Raw genomic sequence first — 19,940 nt, forward strand, 5'->3', positions numbered from 1 at the left:
CCATTATAATGTTTTATCCTATAATCTTAGACAACTAGAATTTCGGCATTAAAAAAATTCTTTTGAAAAATAAAAATAAAAAAGAACAATAGAAATTTTCAGAAATTGAATTACTAGATACAAAAAATACAAAAAGCAAATAGATGATTAGTCTTCTTTATCTAGACCAGGGCATTTAGGATTTTTAAATACTGCACATAGAAACTTGTAACTTTTTGAATTGTGTTCAAGATGATGTCAGAAAAAAATCTACAATAGAAAAATGGATGAAAATGCATACTTGCATTTTAAAAGTGCGAAGAATGCATCCAAAGGTGCATAAACATATCCAAATAAGCGTATTGAGGGTCAGTTTTTGTCACTCGATGGTTCTTTTGTCGCTAACGCCATCAGAACCGACCACCGGAGCACATGGTGCCCAGGCTCACTGCTAAGGCACATGATCTGGAGTTTCGTGGGTTTTCGGCAAATTGATGCAAACGATTACTCGAGGGTTTTTTGGACCGCTGAATAAGAATACGACATCAGAACCGACCCCCGATGAACAAACCCCCTTCAAAATCGATAAGGTAACATGCCTTAGCAGTGACCTTGGGCACCAGGTGGTCCGGATTCGTCTTTGATGGCGTATTCGTATTAAGTGACCCCAAAAACCGCCTAGTAATCTATTTGCTTGCATTAAGTGCCGAAATCCCTCGAAACTTCGAAGATGGCGTGACCATAGACACCAGGTGTCCGTTCTGAAGGTGTATTCGTCTTCAGCACACCCAAAGACTCCCTGAGTAAGCTATTTGCATCAATTTAATGGCGAAAACCCTCTAAACTCCAGAAGATGATGTGCCTTAACAGTGACACTGCGCCCTAGATTCCCCGAGGGTCTGTGTTGATGGCGAATTAGTATTCAGCGACCCCAAAAGGCCACGAGTGACAAAATCTGGCCCTTAATTATCTTGACATGTCTATGCACTTTTGGATACATTTTATGCAGTTTAAAATGCAATTATACATTTTCATTCATTTTTCTATTGTAGACTTTTTTTCGACATCATCCTGAACACAATGCAAAAAGTTGCAAGTCTCTAGATGCTGTATTTAAAATCTATTTACTTTCTCTTAAAAAGGTTTTTCTTTTTGCATACATTAACCTTTTGATTAAACCTAACGATAGGTATACAGATTGTACAACCAGAATGTTCTAAGTCAAAGTTAATATAGTGTTGTATGTTCGGTTTTCGCAAAAATAGTACAAGCAGACTGCATTAAGCGTACTTAATGCATTCTGCTAGTAAATGAAACAATCAAACTGACTTAGTATTAAATTTTTTCCTGTTATTATAATAAGTAAGACTTAGTGTGTCTTTGCAGTATATAGAGCATACCTTTTTTTATACGACTGCATTAATAGTTGAATAACTAAAAAAATTGACTTAGTGCGTTCTGCTGGTATACCCTCAATACTGGCTCGGTTTTTTAACCTCCGGGTAACTACTTATCGAGAAGTTTATCTGACAGATCACATGCAATTCTGTCAGATAGACTTCCCGATAACTAGTTATCCGGAGGTGAAAAGACCGGGCCTAAGCAGTGAAACTTTTGAAAAATGAACATCCCGTGTATTTATTAAATATTAGTTTACAATTTTTTACACTCTCCTTAAATTTTGTATTAATATAATATTTATATTGAATAAAATTTTTGCAGTTTTTGGTTTGGACAACACAGATATGACCTCTACAACAACAAGATCTATGGATTTAGAGTCGATATTAGACGGCCAAAGTGACTCTGACGAAGATCTGAGCACGACTGATGCTAGGGCAATAAGAAAACAACTTGAAGGATTAGAAACTATGTACTCGGAGGTTTTAAAACTGCTAGGTGTCAAAAAGCATCCAGCAAAATATCAGCCCAATGATCCACGATTTACAAAAAGAAGATACGGGAGCATGTCGTCGTTGCCGTCAAGTTCTGTTAGTAGTCGACCTATTAGAGATAAAAGAAGAGCTAATGAGGACAGAAAGAAAGTCAGAGACATTCGAGGTATAAACAAAAGGTTGGTATCATTCGTTTAACGTCTTTGTATGATTTCATATAATTGGGAACTTGCACATTTTTTTTATTACATAATAATGTTCAGTTTTGTATAAAAATGAGATTTCCAAAATTTCACGCTTCAAAAACTCATAATAACTTTACAAATAGTTTAAAGTACAAATTTAAAGTCTTCTGTATTTTAAAATAGTTTAAACGATCCGTGACGTCACATAGTTTAACTAAATGGTTCCGTTTATGGTTATATTTAGGTATATTCTTCTTCTTTAGTTTATTGGCCTTCACCTACTTGGGTATTTGGTCAATTCGTCGTCGCGGAATAAAGGACAAATATTTATATTCTAAAGACATTTATCGTACTTCATTGTAATAATATATACCAGTTTGTTGAGATTGGAATTTGATATAGTTATTGAAGGAAAGGAAAGAAGGTTTACTATGGAAAATAAAACCATTTTGTAAAAGTACAAGTTTTCTATCAGTAGTTCAAACTATCAAAAACACTTGTAACGTCACATAACGGTATTTTCTACTGACGTTTATAACGTCCAATTTAAAATTTTGTTTACTTTGTTGGAAGAATGTAAACACATAACCCGATGACGTCACGACGCGTTTGAGGCTGGCTGGTATGATTTGAATTTTTAATCGTCTTTAGGGGCCAAACGAAAGCCAAACAAAACTTTTTTTATCTTTGATACATGTTTTAGATTATGTTCTGTTGTGATTAATAACATTTTTTTCGGATTTAAAATTTTATGCAAGTTCCCTATTGAATTCGTCATTTCGACAAGGGCATAAGCCACGCTTTTTTCAGATAACACTATTTGGTACCATTTTGTTTTTTGTGTATTACATGTTTTATATGAAAAGGTCAGGATTTGGATGCAAGAGACACAAGATCGAAACAGATGAAAAATTATGAGGGAGATCTATGTCCAGCAGTGGAGAAGCGAAGATTGAATGATGATGATGAAAAAGTCATATCTTCATATACTACAAGTCAACATAAAAAGCAATCAGAAATTCAAGTCTTGAAAAGTGGCACGAGTCATTTCTTTCAATAAAAAGAAACGGAAATTTTAATTAATGAACATTTTTGTCCTTTTCGAAATGGCCGATTTGATTGTAATAACACGCTATGACTTCGTGATGTTAACTTGCACTTTCTTTATCTTTATTTCTTTTTTTCTCATGAAACATCTGTTTAGTCTAATCTTTCAAAGACATGGCACTTTTTACTATCGATTATTTATCAAGGACCAATATTTTAAAGGTCTTACAAAATTTCGTGAACATGATTCACTCATTTGGATCATTCGAACGAAACTATCAAATCCGATATTACTAAAACCATTTATTTGTCTGCAGTGCGTTCTCATAGCGAGAAGGTCAAACTAGTTTTTGCATTAAGGTGATACAGTAGCGATCAACAGGTGGCAACAAACGCGGTCCAATATTGCGAAAGTTCTGCGAACTTTCAAAAGTGAGGCAACAGTGCGTCGGTAATTCGACACTGACAGTGACGTTTATACTATCAAAAACAATAATTTTTATACACATAGGCGCGAAATTTTGCTAAGTCAGTGACGTTCGATTTCTTATTATAAAAAAATCGATTTTTAGTAGTTCCAAGATTACACAAAATCTAGGCAAGGGATAAAAAAGTTTATTTGAAGAAAGTGTATTTTTTTGTCTTTCTTAATGGCGGTACAGGCTCCTTTTTTCAATATTTTATTTAGTTGTAGAGTAATTTCCACATACCAACAAATTTCTGAAATTGGGCTCTTCTTTATTATATTACGAATATGTGTGCCAAATATCTCGACAAAATATTCAAAATTAGAGCCGCAATCTTGAAACGCGTTTGTTGCTACCTGTTGATCGCTACTATTTCCTCTTAACAAAATAATTGGAGTGCAGGTATTCATTGTTTTTCGTATGGTATGACAGTCGTTTTTAATAGTCCAGGGCGCATCTGTTTAGAGATGGACGTTGAGAGGTGACTCATATTTTTTTGCAGACATTGCTTGGAATAAACTCATACAATAATAATTGAGTTATCCTCCCACTCAAAAAGGTCCGGAACATTGTTTAAATTATCAAAAAGTCAAAAAATGAAGGGAAAATTTCATTTTTTCTTTTTTTAATTATAACTTTAAAAGTGTTCATTTTCGAGAAAAGTTTCGCTGACATAAAAGTTGCGTAATTAAAATAATTTCCTACAATATAGGATTGGCTAAATTTTTAAAAATTGTCACCCTTGTTGCAAAATAGCAATAGTTGCGAAAAAACCATAAAAAACAAGTATTCGTATTTTATCTTTTTCAACCATTTATGCTGCACTTAGGACCTTCATATTTCACCCAGAAAAACTTTATGATACAATAAAACAACACTGTAAATTTTATTAAGATCGGTTCCACAGATTTTGCAAAAGAAATTTTGCAATCCAGCATTCGCAAAAAATGCATTTTTTCAAAATGTTTCAGGACTAAAACAAAAGCAGATAGCAAGTTGAAGAATACATATAGAAGGATACTGTGCCTTTCATTTGCAATTTGCAAAATTAAAATCGGTTAACTACAACGCCGTCAGGAATTTTTTTAAATAAACATTAATTTTTGGTGCTACGCGCAGGACAGCGAATACTTTTGCTCTGATTGGGCATTACAATGACCTGTCAAAAATTATTGAATATTGCAGCTGTGGACAAACAAATGTGTTATTGTTAATAATTGTTAAGTTGGTGTTTTAGTTTTTATTGTTTTGAGAACAGAGGCAAAAGTAAGTTGACACTTGTAGTGAATTTTTAAATAGTTTTTAAAAGCAACAGGTACTTAAGTATAAATATTTTAGCATTGTAATGAAAAATTATATTATATTCTATTTGGAAAATGTAAAATGTTCAATTCACACAAGTTGATTTCCACCAAAATGTCTACCAATCTTTATCTAATATATTATTTTCTTACTCTATATTTTGTTGTATATTTTAATTCCACAAAAACTAAATAATTTGAATATTGTTTGCGAAACGTTGTTTAAACAATTGCATATTTGTTTAAAAATAATAAACTTTTATCCTCTAAGTTAAAATACATGAATAAATAAAGTTTTTGCTAAAAAAAGTATTATTTCAAAGGACAGAGTATGTGTTTTTATTTGGCAATAAACAAATTTATTTATTTATATCGAAATGTATTAAAAATTAAAATTTATCAATCATTATCACAGGTCATTGGAATGCCCAATCAAAGCAAACGTATCCGCTGTCCTGCGAGTAGCACCAAAAATTAATGTTTATTTAAAAAAATTCCTGACGCCGTGGTAGTTATCTATCTAATCAGCCCTAAACATCCATCCTTGGATATAGGCCTCCTCTTCCTTCTTCCATACCTCTCTATCTTGGGCAATTTGCATCCATTTTGACCCAGTGTGTTTCTTCAGGTCATCTGACCATCGTGGTAGTTAACCGATTTTAATTTTGTGAATAGCAAGTGAAAGGTACAATATTCTTCTATATTGTAAAAAAATCAACTTGCTGTCTGCTTTATTTTCAGTCCTGTAACATTTTGAAAAAATGCATTTTTTTGTGAAAGCTGGATTGCAAGATTTATTTTGCAAAATCTATTGAACCGATCTTCATGACATTTACAGTATTGTTTAATTATATCGTAGTTTTTTGTGTGAAATATGAAGGTCCTAAGTGTAGCATAAATGGTTGAAAAACGTAAAATACGAATACCTGTTTTTTTATGGTTTTTTTCGCAATTATTGCTATTTTGCAACAAGGGTGACAATTTTGAAAAATTTTAACCAATCCTATATTGTAGGAAATTTAATTACGCAACTTTTATGTCAGTGCCACTTTTCTCGAAAATGAACACTTTTAAAGTTATAATCAAAAAACGAAGAAAAACATCGAATTTTTCCTTAATTTTTTGATATTTTGTAATTTAAACAATGTTCCGGACCTTTTTGAGTGGAAGGATAACTCAAATATTAATATATGAATTATTTTCAATCAATTTCTGGAAAAAAATATAAGTCACCTCTCAACGTCCAAATTTACTAGTATTTTTACAGATGCGCCCTGGTCTATAATACTTTATGTTGAATTCAGTATAATAATCGTATGGCATTTTTGCCGGAGAGATACTTTCGGACAGGTCCCGGCGCCACTCGCATCTTTAACCCTGTTTGAAGTAGCTAGTGTCGATGCTCACACCAGGAGGACCGACGGCTTAACGTTTTCTCTAAGGCACGTTGTACGGCTCGTATCATTTTTAGAAATGAAAATGGATTGTTGTTGCCGGGGCTCGAACCCATGCGCTCTGTCTTATGAGGCCAGTATCATGCTGCTGAGCTACGGCGGTCCACATCTGATTCCACTGGCTGGCCACGTTGAATTCAGTAATAAATTAATATAGTTAATGTTTTTAGGATTGATTGAACTAGAATTTAGGATGAACAAGGGGATAAAACAGGGAGATAGCCTAAGCCGTATGCGGACGACGTCGTTCTCTTAGCAGATAACCCGAGAAAGATGCAGCGAATAACTGATATATGGACTGAGGAAATAGAGAAAATGAAATTAGAAATAAGACTTTTGGTCGGCGTTTTAAGGGTTTTAACCCATGTATTTTTGGTGGCTTAACATGTAGAGCTTGTTTAGAACACTGATGATGCTCTCTTTAGAGCGAAAACGTTCTGTTTTTTAATGTAGCCCTTTATTGAGGTTTTAAATAAGTATACCTTTTACACAGAAGATTTTCTTCTATTTTTGTAATTAATGGTATACAGGCAGTTACAGGAAATGTTTCCTTATGGATTGAAATTAGAAATAAACATCAGCAAATGCAAGACGATGAAAATAGGTCAGCAGGAGCAGGAGATTGAAGGCGAAACACGAGTGTTCTGTAAAGGACAAGAATTGGAGAGGGTGACGGCCTACGAGTACCTGGGCACGATACTATCGAATGACGGTAAGCTAGACCTAGAAATTGCAAATAGGACAAAGAAAGCTACGAAAATATATTATGCGATTAATAATACGATACTGGGAAAACCGGAAATCAGCCAGGAAACAAAAATACATGTATATAATACAATCACAGTACCAACTCTTCTATATGCAAGCGAGACATGAGTCACAAATAAAATACATGAAAGTGCCATAAATGCAGCAGAAATGAAGCAGCTGCGAAAAATAGCTGGAGAGACGAAAATGGACAGGGAAAGGAACGAAAACATCAGAAACGTGCTAAGTCAGGAACCAATAGAGAAAAAAATTGAAAAAAGAAAACTGAATTGGTTTGGACATATAACTAGGATGAACGAGAACAGACTAGTAAAGAAGGTGACGGATGCCAAAAGAGAGGGGAAAAGAAGAAGGGGCAGACCTAGAAAGGGGTGGATGGAACAGATCGAGGAAATCGGGACAAAGAGAGGGAAAACAGTGCAACAGATGAAGAAAATGGCAGGAGACCGGAAGGCGTGGAAGAAATTGGTAAAAGATGGATAGGTGATACCAAAGTCCGACGCTCTTATAGGGCATAAGGACAACGAGAAGAAGAAGAAGGATTGATTGTTTTCGAGCATGCGTATTTCGAAGGTTCATGAAGTTTTGAAACATCTCTACTTTAAAACGGTTAAGAAACCGCAATTGTTGCTGGATGCAATGCAATTTGAAAGATTTTGTTCTTCAATAAGCAAGATGCATATTAAAGAACAAAATTTTAAACACATTTTAATTTTACAGGTTCCAAAGACTGGAATCACACGTTGTGACTCTAGCCCGCTCTGTAGCCCATCTATCTTCGGAGATGCGCACGCAGCACTTAATGATTCAAGAAATGGAGAGCATTCGAAGTGAAATCGCTGCCCTAAGGACGCAAACAAACATGCTCAATGTCCGAGCGCAGAACGCTGCCCGAGCTGTCAGTTCAAAGGATTTGCCGGTTTTAGCAAATCCGGCGAGAGTTAAAAAGCTGACGAAGTTTTTTGGAGATGAGCCGCCATTGTTAAGATTATTTTTAAAAAAATTAGGATACGAGGTAAGACAATTTTAAATATGATTACTTTATTTATCTATACTTTATTTGGTATTGAGAGACACCTTTCTTCTTTAAGTACCTTTAAGTGCTCTAAAATATGCTTTTATGCATATAAATTAAAACGCAATATCCTTGTATTGATTGTATATAATTTATTTTATGCTAAAGTCACAAAAAATATTTATTGAAATTTCTATCACTTACATCATTATATTCATTTATTCTTTATTTCATCATCATTATTCTTTATTTTGTTATTATTACAGTTAAAACTATGTTATTAAATGTTTTTCTAAATTTCTAAAGAAAAAGTGTGCCGTCTATCTGATAATAATTTTTTATACGCGGAAAAACTTCTTTCTACTTCACCCCTGTTTAGCTGGCCCTCAACCTTGCAGAAATTAAAAAACAAACAGCGCATAATTATACGCTATTTATGAGATATACGCTATTTACACTGGGCAGGAATTTAATATTTCAAGAGACAGTTTCGATTTTTGAGCTTATCCCCTTTGAGCTTTCGAAGAGACAGTTTCGATTTTTGAGCTTATCCGCTAACCCCTAACAGCCCCTTAATTTATTCAACTCAAGAGAAAAATGTTGAGAAAAATTAAAATATATCGTATTGCGGATATAATTCATTTGTCGTATAAATAAGAATAAACCAAAATATTCTAATAATAAACTCTTAAAATATGCGCATTTCGATTATTGAGCTACAACCCCTTCACAAGAAAAAATCTTCATCTTCCTGGCTTAAGAAATAATTGTACTTAAAACGAATAAAATTAATTTTTTTGCGACTCCATAATATATCGTTTACTAATTTACGAGCTCGCAAAATACGCGCTTTTCGATTATTGAATTGTAATTTCTGTTCTATAGTGCAGTCACTGAAGGTAAAAATCAATTACATATTACCTTAGGCCTTAGATTTTGATGGACCTCTATCGATTTTCAAAAAAAATTGGTGAGTGGTTAGAGGATACCTCAATAAAAAAGTGACATAGTGCATTTACTTGCGCTTTTACCCTGGGGGTGGATGCTACCCGATTTCGTAGGTGAAAATTACCTAGTTTATTAAAAATAATTCCACAAATTGATAGAGACAAAGGGACAAATTTAAAAAAATGTTATATAAAGTTATTAAAACAAATCAACACTTAGGTACTGAGTTAACACCAATAAGGGTTATTTCCGAGGGATATTTTTACCTACCTCGCTAAATTATTGCATTACTTGTGTCCTCAGATATTTGTCCATATTGTGATATATCTGAAAATATGCACTTTTAATAAATGCATATGCACTTATAAAATTTATCCAAAATATGCAAATATGCACTTAATATGCAATTTGCATATTTCCCGAACTCTAATTATTAGCTGTAGCAAAATTATTGTTTTGGCAAAATTCGATTAGCTTATCACCTTTTTCGCTTCTGTTACCCAGACCGTATCCTCCTGTACATTCTTCTACTTTTTCTTCCCTAATCTCTGCGTTAAAATCTGTCATTATAATTATTGTAACATCTTGCGTTTTAATGGACTGTAAAATATTGACTAAGTCTTTCTAAAAAGTTTCAATATCGCTCTCAGTGTTGTAGACAGTTGGAGCATAAACTTGTATGAGAAAACAATATTTCGTTCTTAAGAAATCGGCTGTTTGTCTGTCGTTTAATTTTATACGCCAAAAGTGTAAGAGAAGAACTTTTCCTTAATATTTTTCTCGCATCTTATTCGGACTTTTTCGCTACGGGTTTTAACTCTCATTCGTCCGGTTCTGTGAACCGTCTGTTATATTTAATTAAAAGATTGTTTTCTTTTCAGAAATATGCAACGATATTTGAAACGGAGAGAATAGGAATGGTTGAACTGCCATATTTAAGTGAAGAGCGACTTCAAAAGATGGGATTGCCCCTAGGGCCTAGGCTACGAATAATGCAGGAAGCTCAAATATCAGTTTGTAAAGATAATACACTGTGTATAGTTTAGTGAGTAACGCCGCTGGCTGGAAACTGGTGGAAAGTACGAAAGAAAAATGAAAATTCCTTATTTATGTAGGGTTAAGTTTCGACTCGCGCAAATAGATGGCACGACCACATAAATTTCGATAAAAAATTCCAGAATAATTATTATAGTACGGGTTCCGATTATAGGTCGATCTGTGCCCATCTGCTTTCCAGATGAAACATTTCTTTTATTAAATTTCATGCATATTATTTCTAGCATGGGTTGCCTGTCATCGTGTCATAGATGTTTAAGGAGGGCCGTAGGGGTTGAAATCAATATTTCAAACACATTCTTTTTGAAAGTATGGTAGAGTTATTTTATTTTTAAATTAAATAGGCATATTCAGTATAAGCCATAGATTATTCAAGAAAAAAATTAAAGGAAAAATATTGAAAAATAAGCCAACGGTGGCAAATTTTTGAAGACACCTCAAAATATAATGAATTTTGCGGTGGACATCAGAACTCATCATTGGATCATGGTATGTAAACAAAAAATTCAAAAATATTTTATTAGCTTATGAGTTTTTCAAGCTAACGCTGTCGAGTTTTTTAGTTTTATCGAATTTTGACTTTTTGCTAACACTCAGAAGTCAAAACAATGATTTTTTTTGCAAAAAAGGGTGAAAATCAACATATCGTTCATTTCAAAGAAGAGGGTTACATCTCAAAATGTTACAAGTTTTTTTTATTGCATCAATACCTTCCAAATAATGACTTCTACTATGGAAAAAATAGTTACATGTGTAAGTACACTAGTCTCCGAGAGATGGCAGATGTAACTCTTTGGTTTTCCCCTAACTGTCTCTACAAAACGTTATTCGCTTTACAGAATATAGTTATATCTTGGAATATAGTAGACAAAAATAAGTTAATTTAATTAAAGGGGTGATTTATTTTTGGGATATAGAGTTACAAGTAAAGATATAGCCATTTTTCTTAACAGTTATAACACTAAAAGTGAACAGTATGTTCTGATCGAAGGATACTTACTTAGTTGTAACTTTTTTTGAATAATTCATCATAAAAAAGGAGCAACATAATGTGCGTAAAAGTAGTTTTGTGAAATGTAACCTTATTCTTCAAATTTATTTTGTCATAGCTATGTGAATTATCTTTTTTTGCATTGGGTTAATTATTATAAATGAAACTCTGTAGTATTATTTAAGGATTAATCTAATTTAACAACAAATGCTTGTTGTGTTTAATAGAGAAACGCAATGTTTTCCTGAATAATATTTAAGTTTTCACAAAAATTTGTAAAGAAAAACAATTATTACTATTATTGCTTTATGTTTCATTTTGTTTTGTATAAATAAAGGATACGAACTATGTATTTAATTAGTTTTTTTTTTATTTTTTTTTAATAAGTTTTTTAAATCATAATGCATATAATGGCATTTTTAATAATACTTTATTAATACAATTCCTAAAATGTAACTTTATGAGCAAACATAATGTATTAAAAAGATAATATTTTTTTATTCAAGAAGGTTATATCTAAGTTTTTTTTTCTAAACCTGATATCTGAAAAAAGAAATCTATCATACTCGATCATTAAATCCTATAATATTAATAAAAACTGTACAAAATAAATGAAATAAACTAATATGAATTTTAAAACCTTTCTACTGAAAAAGTGAAAATTCTTAGTTATAACCCTCTTATTCCAAATGAACGATATTTATTATCGTTAAACAAAAAATAAGCATAAAACAAAAAATATCTCAACATCGTTACCTCAAAGAACGTCTAAAAATACATACAAAATTCCAGGCGAGTTGGTCAAGTAGTTTTTCAGTTACAATGTCTACAGGCTTTGAAAAGAGCAGCTTTGAGGAAAACCGTTTAAAGTATTGTCAACTTTTATTTTCAGTTTCTTTTTTGTCTGTCAAATCGTAAAGTGATGCACATCGGAATATGTTTTTAAATCGCGGGGTAATTTACAAAAGAAAATGAGAACAGCTGTTGACCGTTTCTCACTACGCTCAAGCGCGCTGGCGTGAAGCTGCTGCAAAGCGAGTCGAAGGTAGGGAGATAGTATTGAATATCCCTATCTTCCACTCGCTTTGCAGCAGGTTCATGCCCGCACGCTTGAACGTAGTGAACACCGGTCAACAGCTGTTCTCATTTTCTTTTGTAAATTACTCCGCGATTAAAAAAAATATTCCGTTGTTCATCATTTTACGATTTGACAGACAAAAAAAAATTGAAAATAAAAGTTGACAATACTTTAAAAGCTTTTTCCTCAAAACTGCTTTTTTCAAAGGCTCTAGACATTTTAATTCAAAAACTACTTGACCGACCCGCCTGAAATTTTGTATATATTTTCTGTAGACATTCCTTGAGGTAACGCTGTCTAAATATTTTTTGTTTCATGCTTAGTTTTTGTTTAACAATAATAAATATGTTGATGATTTTTACCCTTTTTTCCAAAAACAATGGTTGTTTTGACTTCTGAGTGGTATCAAGAAGTTAAAAGTCGATAAAACTAAAAAACTCGACCGCGTTACCTCGAAAAACTCATAAGGAAATAAAATCTGTTTGAATTTTTTGTTTACCATGATCCAATGATGAGTTCTGATGTCCACCGCAAAATTCATTATATTTTGAGGTGTCTTCAAAAATTTGCCACCGTTGGCTTATGTTTAAATATTTTTTCTTGAATAATATATGAATCATACTGGATATGCCTATTTAATTTAAAAATAAAATAATTCTACCATACTAAAAAAAAATGTTGTAGTAAAGAAAAGAGAGACGTTCTCACAAACAATTTATTTTACAACTGACGACCGGTTTCGCTGTCTACAATATTCACAGCATCTTCAGGTCACGGTAAAAGTAAAATTAAATGCTACAAATAACAAAAAACCAGAGTTAGTTAAGTGGTCTGGTTGAAATCAAAGAGTAATGATCAAGCCAATATTAAAGTATATTATGCATACATATAAATGCTAACATGTACGTAAATATGGTTTACAACCCTCACACTCACATACATGCACGCATTCAAATGTAGTGGCAACAAAAGTATGTTAAGTATAAGTATAAATATAAAATATACACTTACTTTCCGGTATAAGGGAAGAAAATAGTGGTATTCAATATCATACTTTTTCTCTATATTATGCTAAAGGGAGAGACGGTAGAGGGACAGATTTGAATGTAATGCATTAACAAAACCAAAATAATTGGCAGGATCTTGAGGGGATAAGTAAGGAAACACGACATTAAACCGTGAAACCAAAAAATTGTTAGTTATATATAAAGTGATGTTATTTTATATATGTGTGTATATTTTAATTTAGTTGGGATTATTAGATGTTGTTCTGGATGTTCAAGAACTAATAGATGTAAGATTGGTTGTGCAATTGTTGTGATTGTTCATTTAAAAAAAATGTGTTTGAAATATTGATTTCAAACCCTACGGCCCCCTTTAAATAGCTATTACACGATTTTGATAAGCAACCCATGCCAGAAATATTTCTCTATGTATGAAATTTAATAAAAAAAATGTTTCATCCGGAAAGCAGATTGGTACAGATCGACCCATAGACTCCAATATCAGTTTGTAAAGATAATACACTGTGTATATAGTGAGTAACGCCTCTGGCTGGAAACTAGTGGAAAGTACAAAAGAAAAATGGAAATTCCTTATTTATGTAGGGTTAAGTTTCGACTCGCGGAAATAGATGGCACGACTACATAAATTTCAATTAATAATTCCAGAATTATTGTAGGTCACGATGATGGTAGAAATCTAAATGTATCTAGTATTAAAGTGTTCTAAGTATCTAGTATTAAGGTGTTTTACTTAATAAAGAAAATTTGTTTCTTAATTATTGTAAATCTTTCTCTTTTTGATTCATTCAAATTACCCTTTGGTTTCACAAGAGGTTCAACCACGACACTCTTGTCGTTAGGGTCAAGATTTCTTGCAGACCCGTCTGTTTCTAAATAATATGATATCCTATATTTGCTAGCTAATCACACATACATAAAAACATAGTTTGTTGTGTGGCCTAACTGAATTCCTAAGAGAACAGCTAACTTTCAGATCACCACAAATCTCTGTTTATTATATTGATTGAGTCGATTTAGAGGAGTATGAGTTGGGTCATTAACTGCTTTAAAAACAAAAAGATTGTCTTTTTCTCAAAAAAGGCAACACAGCAAACTGACCATGTTTGTAATGCTCTACCGTGATATCACGTTGGAAAAGATTCCATTGCTGCATCGTTCTTTTTTAGTCTGGTTTTAAAAAATTGGTGTTCGACTAAATAGTTGTTTTTCCTATCCTCCTTAGTTTGGAATACAAATATGTTCATTATGTCTAGTTTTTCTAGCAATTTTTTGTCCCCCCCCCCCTCCCTCTGTGGTACAGTGCAAGTTCTCAAGAATATCAGCTGGGTAGGAAATTTTTCATTCAATAAAAATTAATAAATGCAAATAGTTTCTACCCAGGATCCGTACTTACCGGAGGGACCGTCGGAGGGACGTTCGGATACAATTAGCGTCTCTTTGTAAAGACAATAAAGTGGACTTTACTAAGAGACAAGACATTTACTCAACATACACTACAGACTACACTAGGTATCTGATTGGCATGATATATTAAACCATGCCAATGGCTGTTAGTAGTCGAGGCCTTAAACTAAATAAATAAAAAAAATGTTATACAATGTTCGTTCGTACTTTCATTTAGTTTTTTAGATATGTAAAACTTGTAAAATATAAAATAAATATTTAAAAATATGTAGTATTTTGTGAAGCAGTTTAGTACAAAGATGTCTAATATCAAAAATAATCTTATTTACACAAAGACAATCTATTTTTATTTTGACTTTTGTTCTTTCTTTAAGGATGAAATAGGTACTATATTTTGTGATTCATTTAATAAGGGGGAAATTCCTTTTTAGGTGACAAAAATGCAAATTTTAATCGCCTTAAAACTTAGACTAGTTTCCTTCACATATGAGTTGAATTCGTTAATTAAGAGATAAGGTCATAATTTCGAGATTAAGGTCTCGGCCGAATTGCAACAAAGGCTGATAAACTTGTGCTGAAACCAAAACACCAGAATTAAGATCGAAGCATCCACATTCGCAGAGGTAGGAGTTGGAAGAGTAGTTACACAAGGATATGTTTTATCACCACTGCTATATACCTAATTCATATTTCGAATTCCCATTTAAAGAGGCACCGGAGGATTCCAACGACGGAGTCACGGTGAATGGCGTAAACATTAACAGTATCAGATACGGCGAAGATACGGTATTGATTGAGGATTCCGACGTGTGAACCAAAGTGGTATCAAACCGAAAAAATCAAAATATAACTCAATCTTGCACAATACACAAACACAGCTCAGAACAGGTCAAAAAGTTCAACAACCTAGATTTTTGAAACTCGACTAAGTTTATCAAAATGCTCATGCTAAAATCTTGTCGACTATCCTCTATGCAGTTGAAACGTTGACTCTCAAAATATCAACCTTAATGAACAGGAAGCCTTTGAAATCTACCGTATCGTATTGATGTCTTATACCTCAAACCAAAAAGTGCCGCATAGGATAGGCACCCCAGATAACAATATAAACTTGTTTCAAACTTGCAACAAGTTTGATACATCAAACATGAAAGCTTGCTGCAGGTTTGCCATGGCAACTTTGCAAACTTGCTAGTTACACTGTGACAAACTTGCACGAAGTTTGTTTTTTCAAATTTGATACAAACTTGATATACCAAACTTGCTGAAGGTTTGTTTTTGTTTTGTTGCATGAAGTTTGTTTTTTCAAACTTGATACAAACTTGCTTACGGTTTGTATTGACATACTAGCCACAATTTGAATAAAACAAGGTGAATAAAAAATACAATACCATTTTATAAAACTATTTATTAATCACTCAACTAAAATACAATCTATTTTCTAAAATTACTTATTGGAACTTACATTAAAACCGGTAGCTTCAGATTCCGATTGTGTTCCGATGCTCATAGTTTAGTCTATCAGCTCTGAAACAAATAAAAGGAATTGTTATAAACTCTTGCTGTGTGAACAGAATTAATATTTGCTATTAAAAGAGATAAAAAGATGTTAAAGTAACAATTTTACAATAAAACCTAAAACTTATTTATATATAATATATTATAAATAAAATTTATTTTAAATGTAGTATACCTAGATAGTATGTAAATACAGCTAGAAGCTACGAAAAACAAAAAACTTACCTCAATTTCACCAAAGCAAAAAGAATACCAATCGGTAAGCTTAGTAAACTTCAAAAAGAAGCTTCAGCTTAGTAATAATAATTAAAGTAATAGTCTAGGAGAATTGTAGGGTAAATTTAAGTTAAAAACTAAAAACTCAAAGAAAAATATAACATAGGACATAACCACAAATTATCACCGCTTGGCACTTGGCAGGTTACTTACCCGTGTTGCCAACTGTCGAGTAAGCTTTTTCCCTCAACGTACCTTAAAAATTCACAATTTTATGATAAAATTCCCTCCAATGCTCCTATTTAAAAAATCTGTGAAAATATGTTGAATTATTTTCAAATATTTTGATTTTTTTAAATATTTTACAATTTGAACTGAAGAAAAGAGTCCCTTAATAAGTTAACTTTTTCCCTTTGATGTTGAAAATTCTCGCAAAAAGCGAAATTTCCCTCCGGTGGCATCACTTTCGTTAGCGTGGGCGTGACATCAGTCAGGGTACCGAACAAAACCGAACCGAACCGACCGTAACGTCTAAGTCAACCAAATAGATGGCACGCGTTACGTGGCTTTGCAACATTGCAAGTGTAAGCTTGCAGCAAAGTTGCTACAAACATGAATCATCATCTTTGTCATAACAATATTGCAGCACACTTGACACAAACTTGCCTCGTTATATTTGAACAGCAATTTAAAATCAAAGAAGAATCAAACTTGCCACAAGTTTACATGCTATCTGGGACGGAAAGAGAACTTTTCAATACAACGAAAGTTAGGAAATCATCATACATAGACCGCGTACGGAGAGGCCACATACTATACCAAATTTTCAACCAAGATGCAGTAGAAATAAACAAACCAAGATACGTTAAATGCTACTAGGAGCACTCCTGAATCATAATTTACAATGTAATATATTGTAAATCCCAAATCATGATAAGTATATACATTGTAAATTATGATTCAGGAGTGCTCCTAGTAGCTTTTAACGTATCTTGGTTTGTTTATGTCTACTGCATCTTGATTTTAAATTTTGTATAGTAAGAACAGCTGAAGACAGAGAGAAGTTTAGATCCATCTATTAAGGAAAGGAAACTTTAAGAAGATAATGTTATAACTTCAGTTACATATTATGGTATGTTAGACATATCAAGGGCTACTAGTTATCATTCTGAGCGTTTTCGATTGGAACTTTTGAAAAATTTTCGTGTTGGTTCATTTACCGCATTTCCATATTTCTGTCATATGTCCAGGTTTTTGCTAACTCTACGATTATTATGCACGATTTTTTTTAATTTGTGTCTTATATGCATTAAGTCCCCTTAATTTTCCTAACTAGCGTGTTTATTGATTTGAATTTGTATGACTGTGGCTTAAATGTCAAGTCAGCTACTATATTTTTATGTTTCAACAATTGTTTTCTTTAATTTTGTCCCTTGTTAGGGGGGACATTTTCCCTCCCAGTAGATCCGCCACTCTGTGAGTCCGAGCTAAAATCCCTAACTGAACCTAATTTAAGGAAAAAATTAATATAAAATAAAAATAGAAAGTCTCCATCTACAGTTCACATATTCTAAGGCGCCTATGGGGGATGACGCCATGCGCAGTACTATAGTCGATGTATGAGAGAGAAAGTATTCGAAATAATGGAATATAAAATTTGTTATTTCATTATTTCGAATACTTTCTCTCTCATACACCGATTATAGTACTGCCCATGGCACCATCCCCCATAGGCGCCTTTAGAATGAGTGTACTGTACTTAATATCCATAAATGTATCCAAAGGTCAAAATTAAATTAAATAAAATTAAAATAAATATCATTTTGTACATATCTAGTGTAAGGTTTAAAATTGTCATCGTGTTCTATTGGAAAGAATTTAATATAAAAAGATTACTCAGCAACGTACTTAAGTGTATATTAGTCTTGAAAATGGCGGCTTTAGTATTAATTTGTAAGATTTTATAGACTTTATAATTTAATTTATTAATGAAGTAGATATATTTTTGTATTATGTATATTACTTTTGGATCTTAATGTATGTAGGTTAAAGTTTCATAAATGTTTATAAATAATTGGATGAAGGATCTTTTGTACTTAAATTTTGCAATTATAAACTTTGCCAATTATACCAAAGATATATTTCTTTGTATTGTATCAATCCATTTATTCTGTAATAAATAAAATTATATGAAATACGGTTTTCTTTTATTAATTACTTTATTTAACCCTTCGTTACACACTTTTTTTTACACAGCTTGTCTAGAAACTGTCCTGACAAACAAACCGGAGATTCCTCAGATAATTTTAAGACAATTTATCCCAATTCACCTAGTCCGAATCCTCACCTCAGTGAGTTAGAGTTCTTTGTAGATGGCGTCTGATAATTAGTTTTTTTAAATACCTCCAGAACGCTTCTATTTAGAAGAACAAAAACTTGTACCTACGCCTATGTATCTTCTGGAGATAAATCGATTCCATCAATTGCGAATTTCTATTACCGGTCATAGCAACCGTTTTGGGAAGGGCAACGGTTATTATTCTGTCGTATAACTTTTTTTTCTTTAACTTTTAAATATTTTTGACATTTTATTATTAAATTGTGACGTATTCTATTACTGAAAGGTACTCTTGCTTTAAGTCGATAAGATACACCGTGTTCTAGAAAAATCGACTTGAAAATGTTTCGTTTTTTTAATTTGAAAAACAAAATTAACATTTAGAAAAACAAAAATTGGTACGTGTATTTATCATTCAGAGATGAATCGATTTCATTAATTGCGAATTTCTAGTACCGGTCAAATGCGTCCGTTTGGGTAGGTCAACAGATATTATATCGAATAACTTGTTTGTCTTTAATTTTGAAACATTTTTGACATGAGATTATTAAATTACAGTCGAACCCGCTTATTGGAATAGCCTTTGTGCAAGGCAAAAATATTCTTATAACCGGGATATTCTAATAACCGATCATTGGTGGCTAGTCGAAATAAGTGTTACCGAATATACGTAATAATATTATTTACATACTGTGCCAATGTGTAGTTTTACATACTATGCCAATATGTAGTTTTATTACATACTATGCCAATATGTATATCATATTATATGTACCTACATATTCAGTGTATGTAAATGGTTTTAGGTCTTTTTACGTCAATAATACAGTAGTGTAAAAACTAGTACTTATCTATGTATGTGTTAAATACCAAATTACATTACATTGAAACAGGCTAGAAGAATCACAATCTAAATATCGCAAAAGTCCGTCTCTGTCGTTATAGATAAAAGTAAGACGAAATGTACTTCCCAACGCGTTTCTCTTAGGCCACCCACAAGAAAGCGGAAGGATTAATATTTTAAGAAATTCTAGACGCCTAAGCTGATAATTTAGCTATTGCAGGCAGTAAAATCACAAAGACACTTTAGAGCTCGGAGACAGCTTTCCTAAAAGTATTTACTTTGCACAGGATATGCCTCATAAAAAGAAGAATAGGAAAGATTGCTAAATGTTTGAGTGATAGAAATCTAGGAATTTCACAAAATTACAACGCAGTAACTTTCCTGGGAATCCTTAAACGGTTACAAAAAGGA

At 32.6% G+C, this 19,940-nt stretch overlaps 1 protein-coding gene across 5 annotated transcripts in view; it reads left to right on the plus strand.

Moving 5' to 3' along the window:
- The window catches only part of LOC114349276 (uncharacterized), a 599,066-nt gene extending 580,522 nt beyond the window's left edge, over positions 1-18,544 (plus strand). For all 5 annotated transcript variants that reach the window (XM_028299624.2, XM_028299662.2, XM_028299661.2 and 2 more), the window contains 3 exons: positions 1,702-2,053; positions 7,817-8,111; positions 9,941-18,544. In XM_028299624.2, coding sequence (XP_028155425.1) covers positions 1,702-2,053; positions 7,817-8,111; positions 9,941-10,105 — 812 coding nt within the window. In that variant the 3' untranslated portion in view covers positions 10,106-18,544. The remainder of the gene's footprint in view (positions 1-1,701; positions 2,054-7,816; positions 8,112-9,940) is intronic.
- Positions 18,545-19,940: the final 1,396 nt, after the last annotated feature.

This window comes from Diabrotica virgifera, chromosome 3 (genome assembly GCF_917563875.1).
Source record: "Diabrotica virgifera virgifera chromosome 3, PGI_DIABVI_V3a".
Taxonomy (NCBI): Eukaryota; Metazoa; Arthropoda; class Insecta; order Coleoptera; family Chrysomelidae; genus Diabrotica; species Diabrotica virgifera.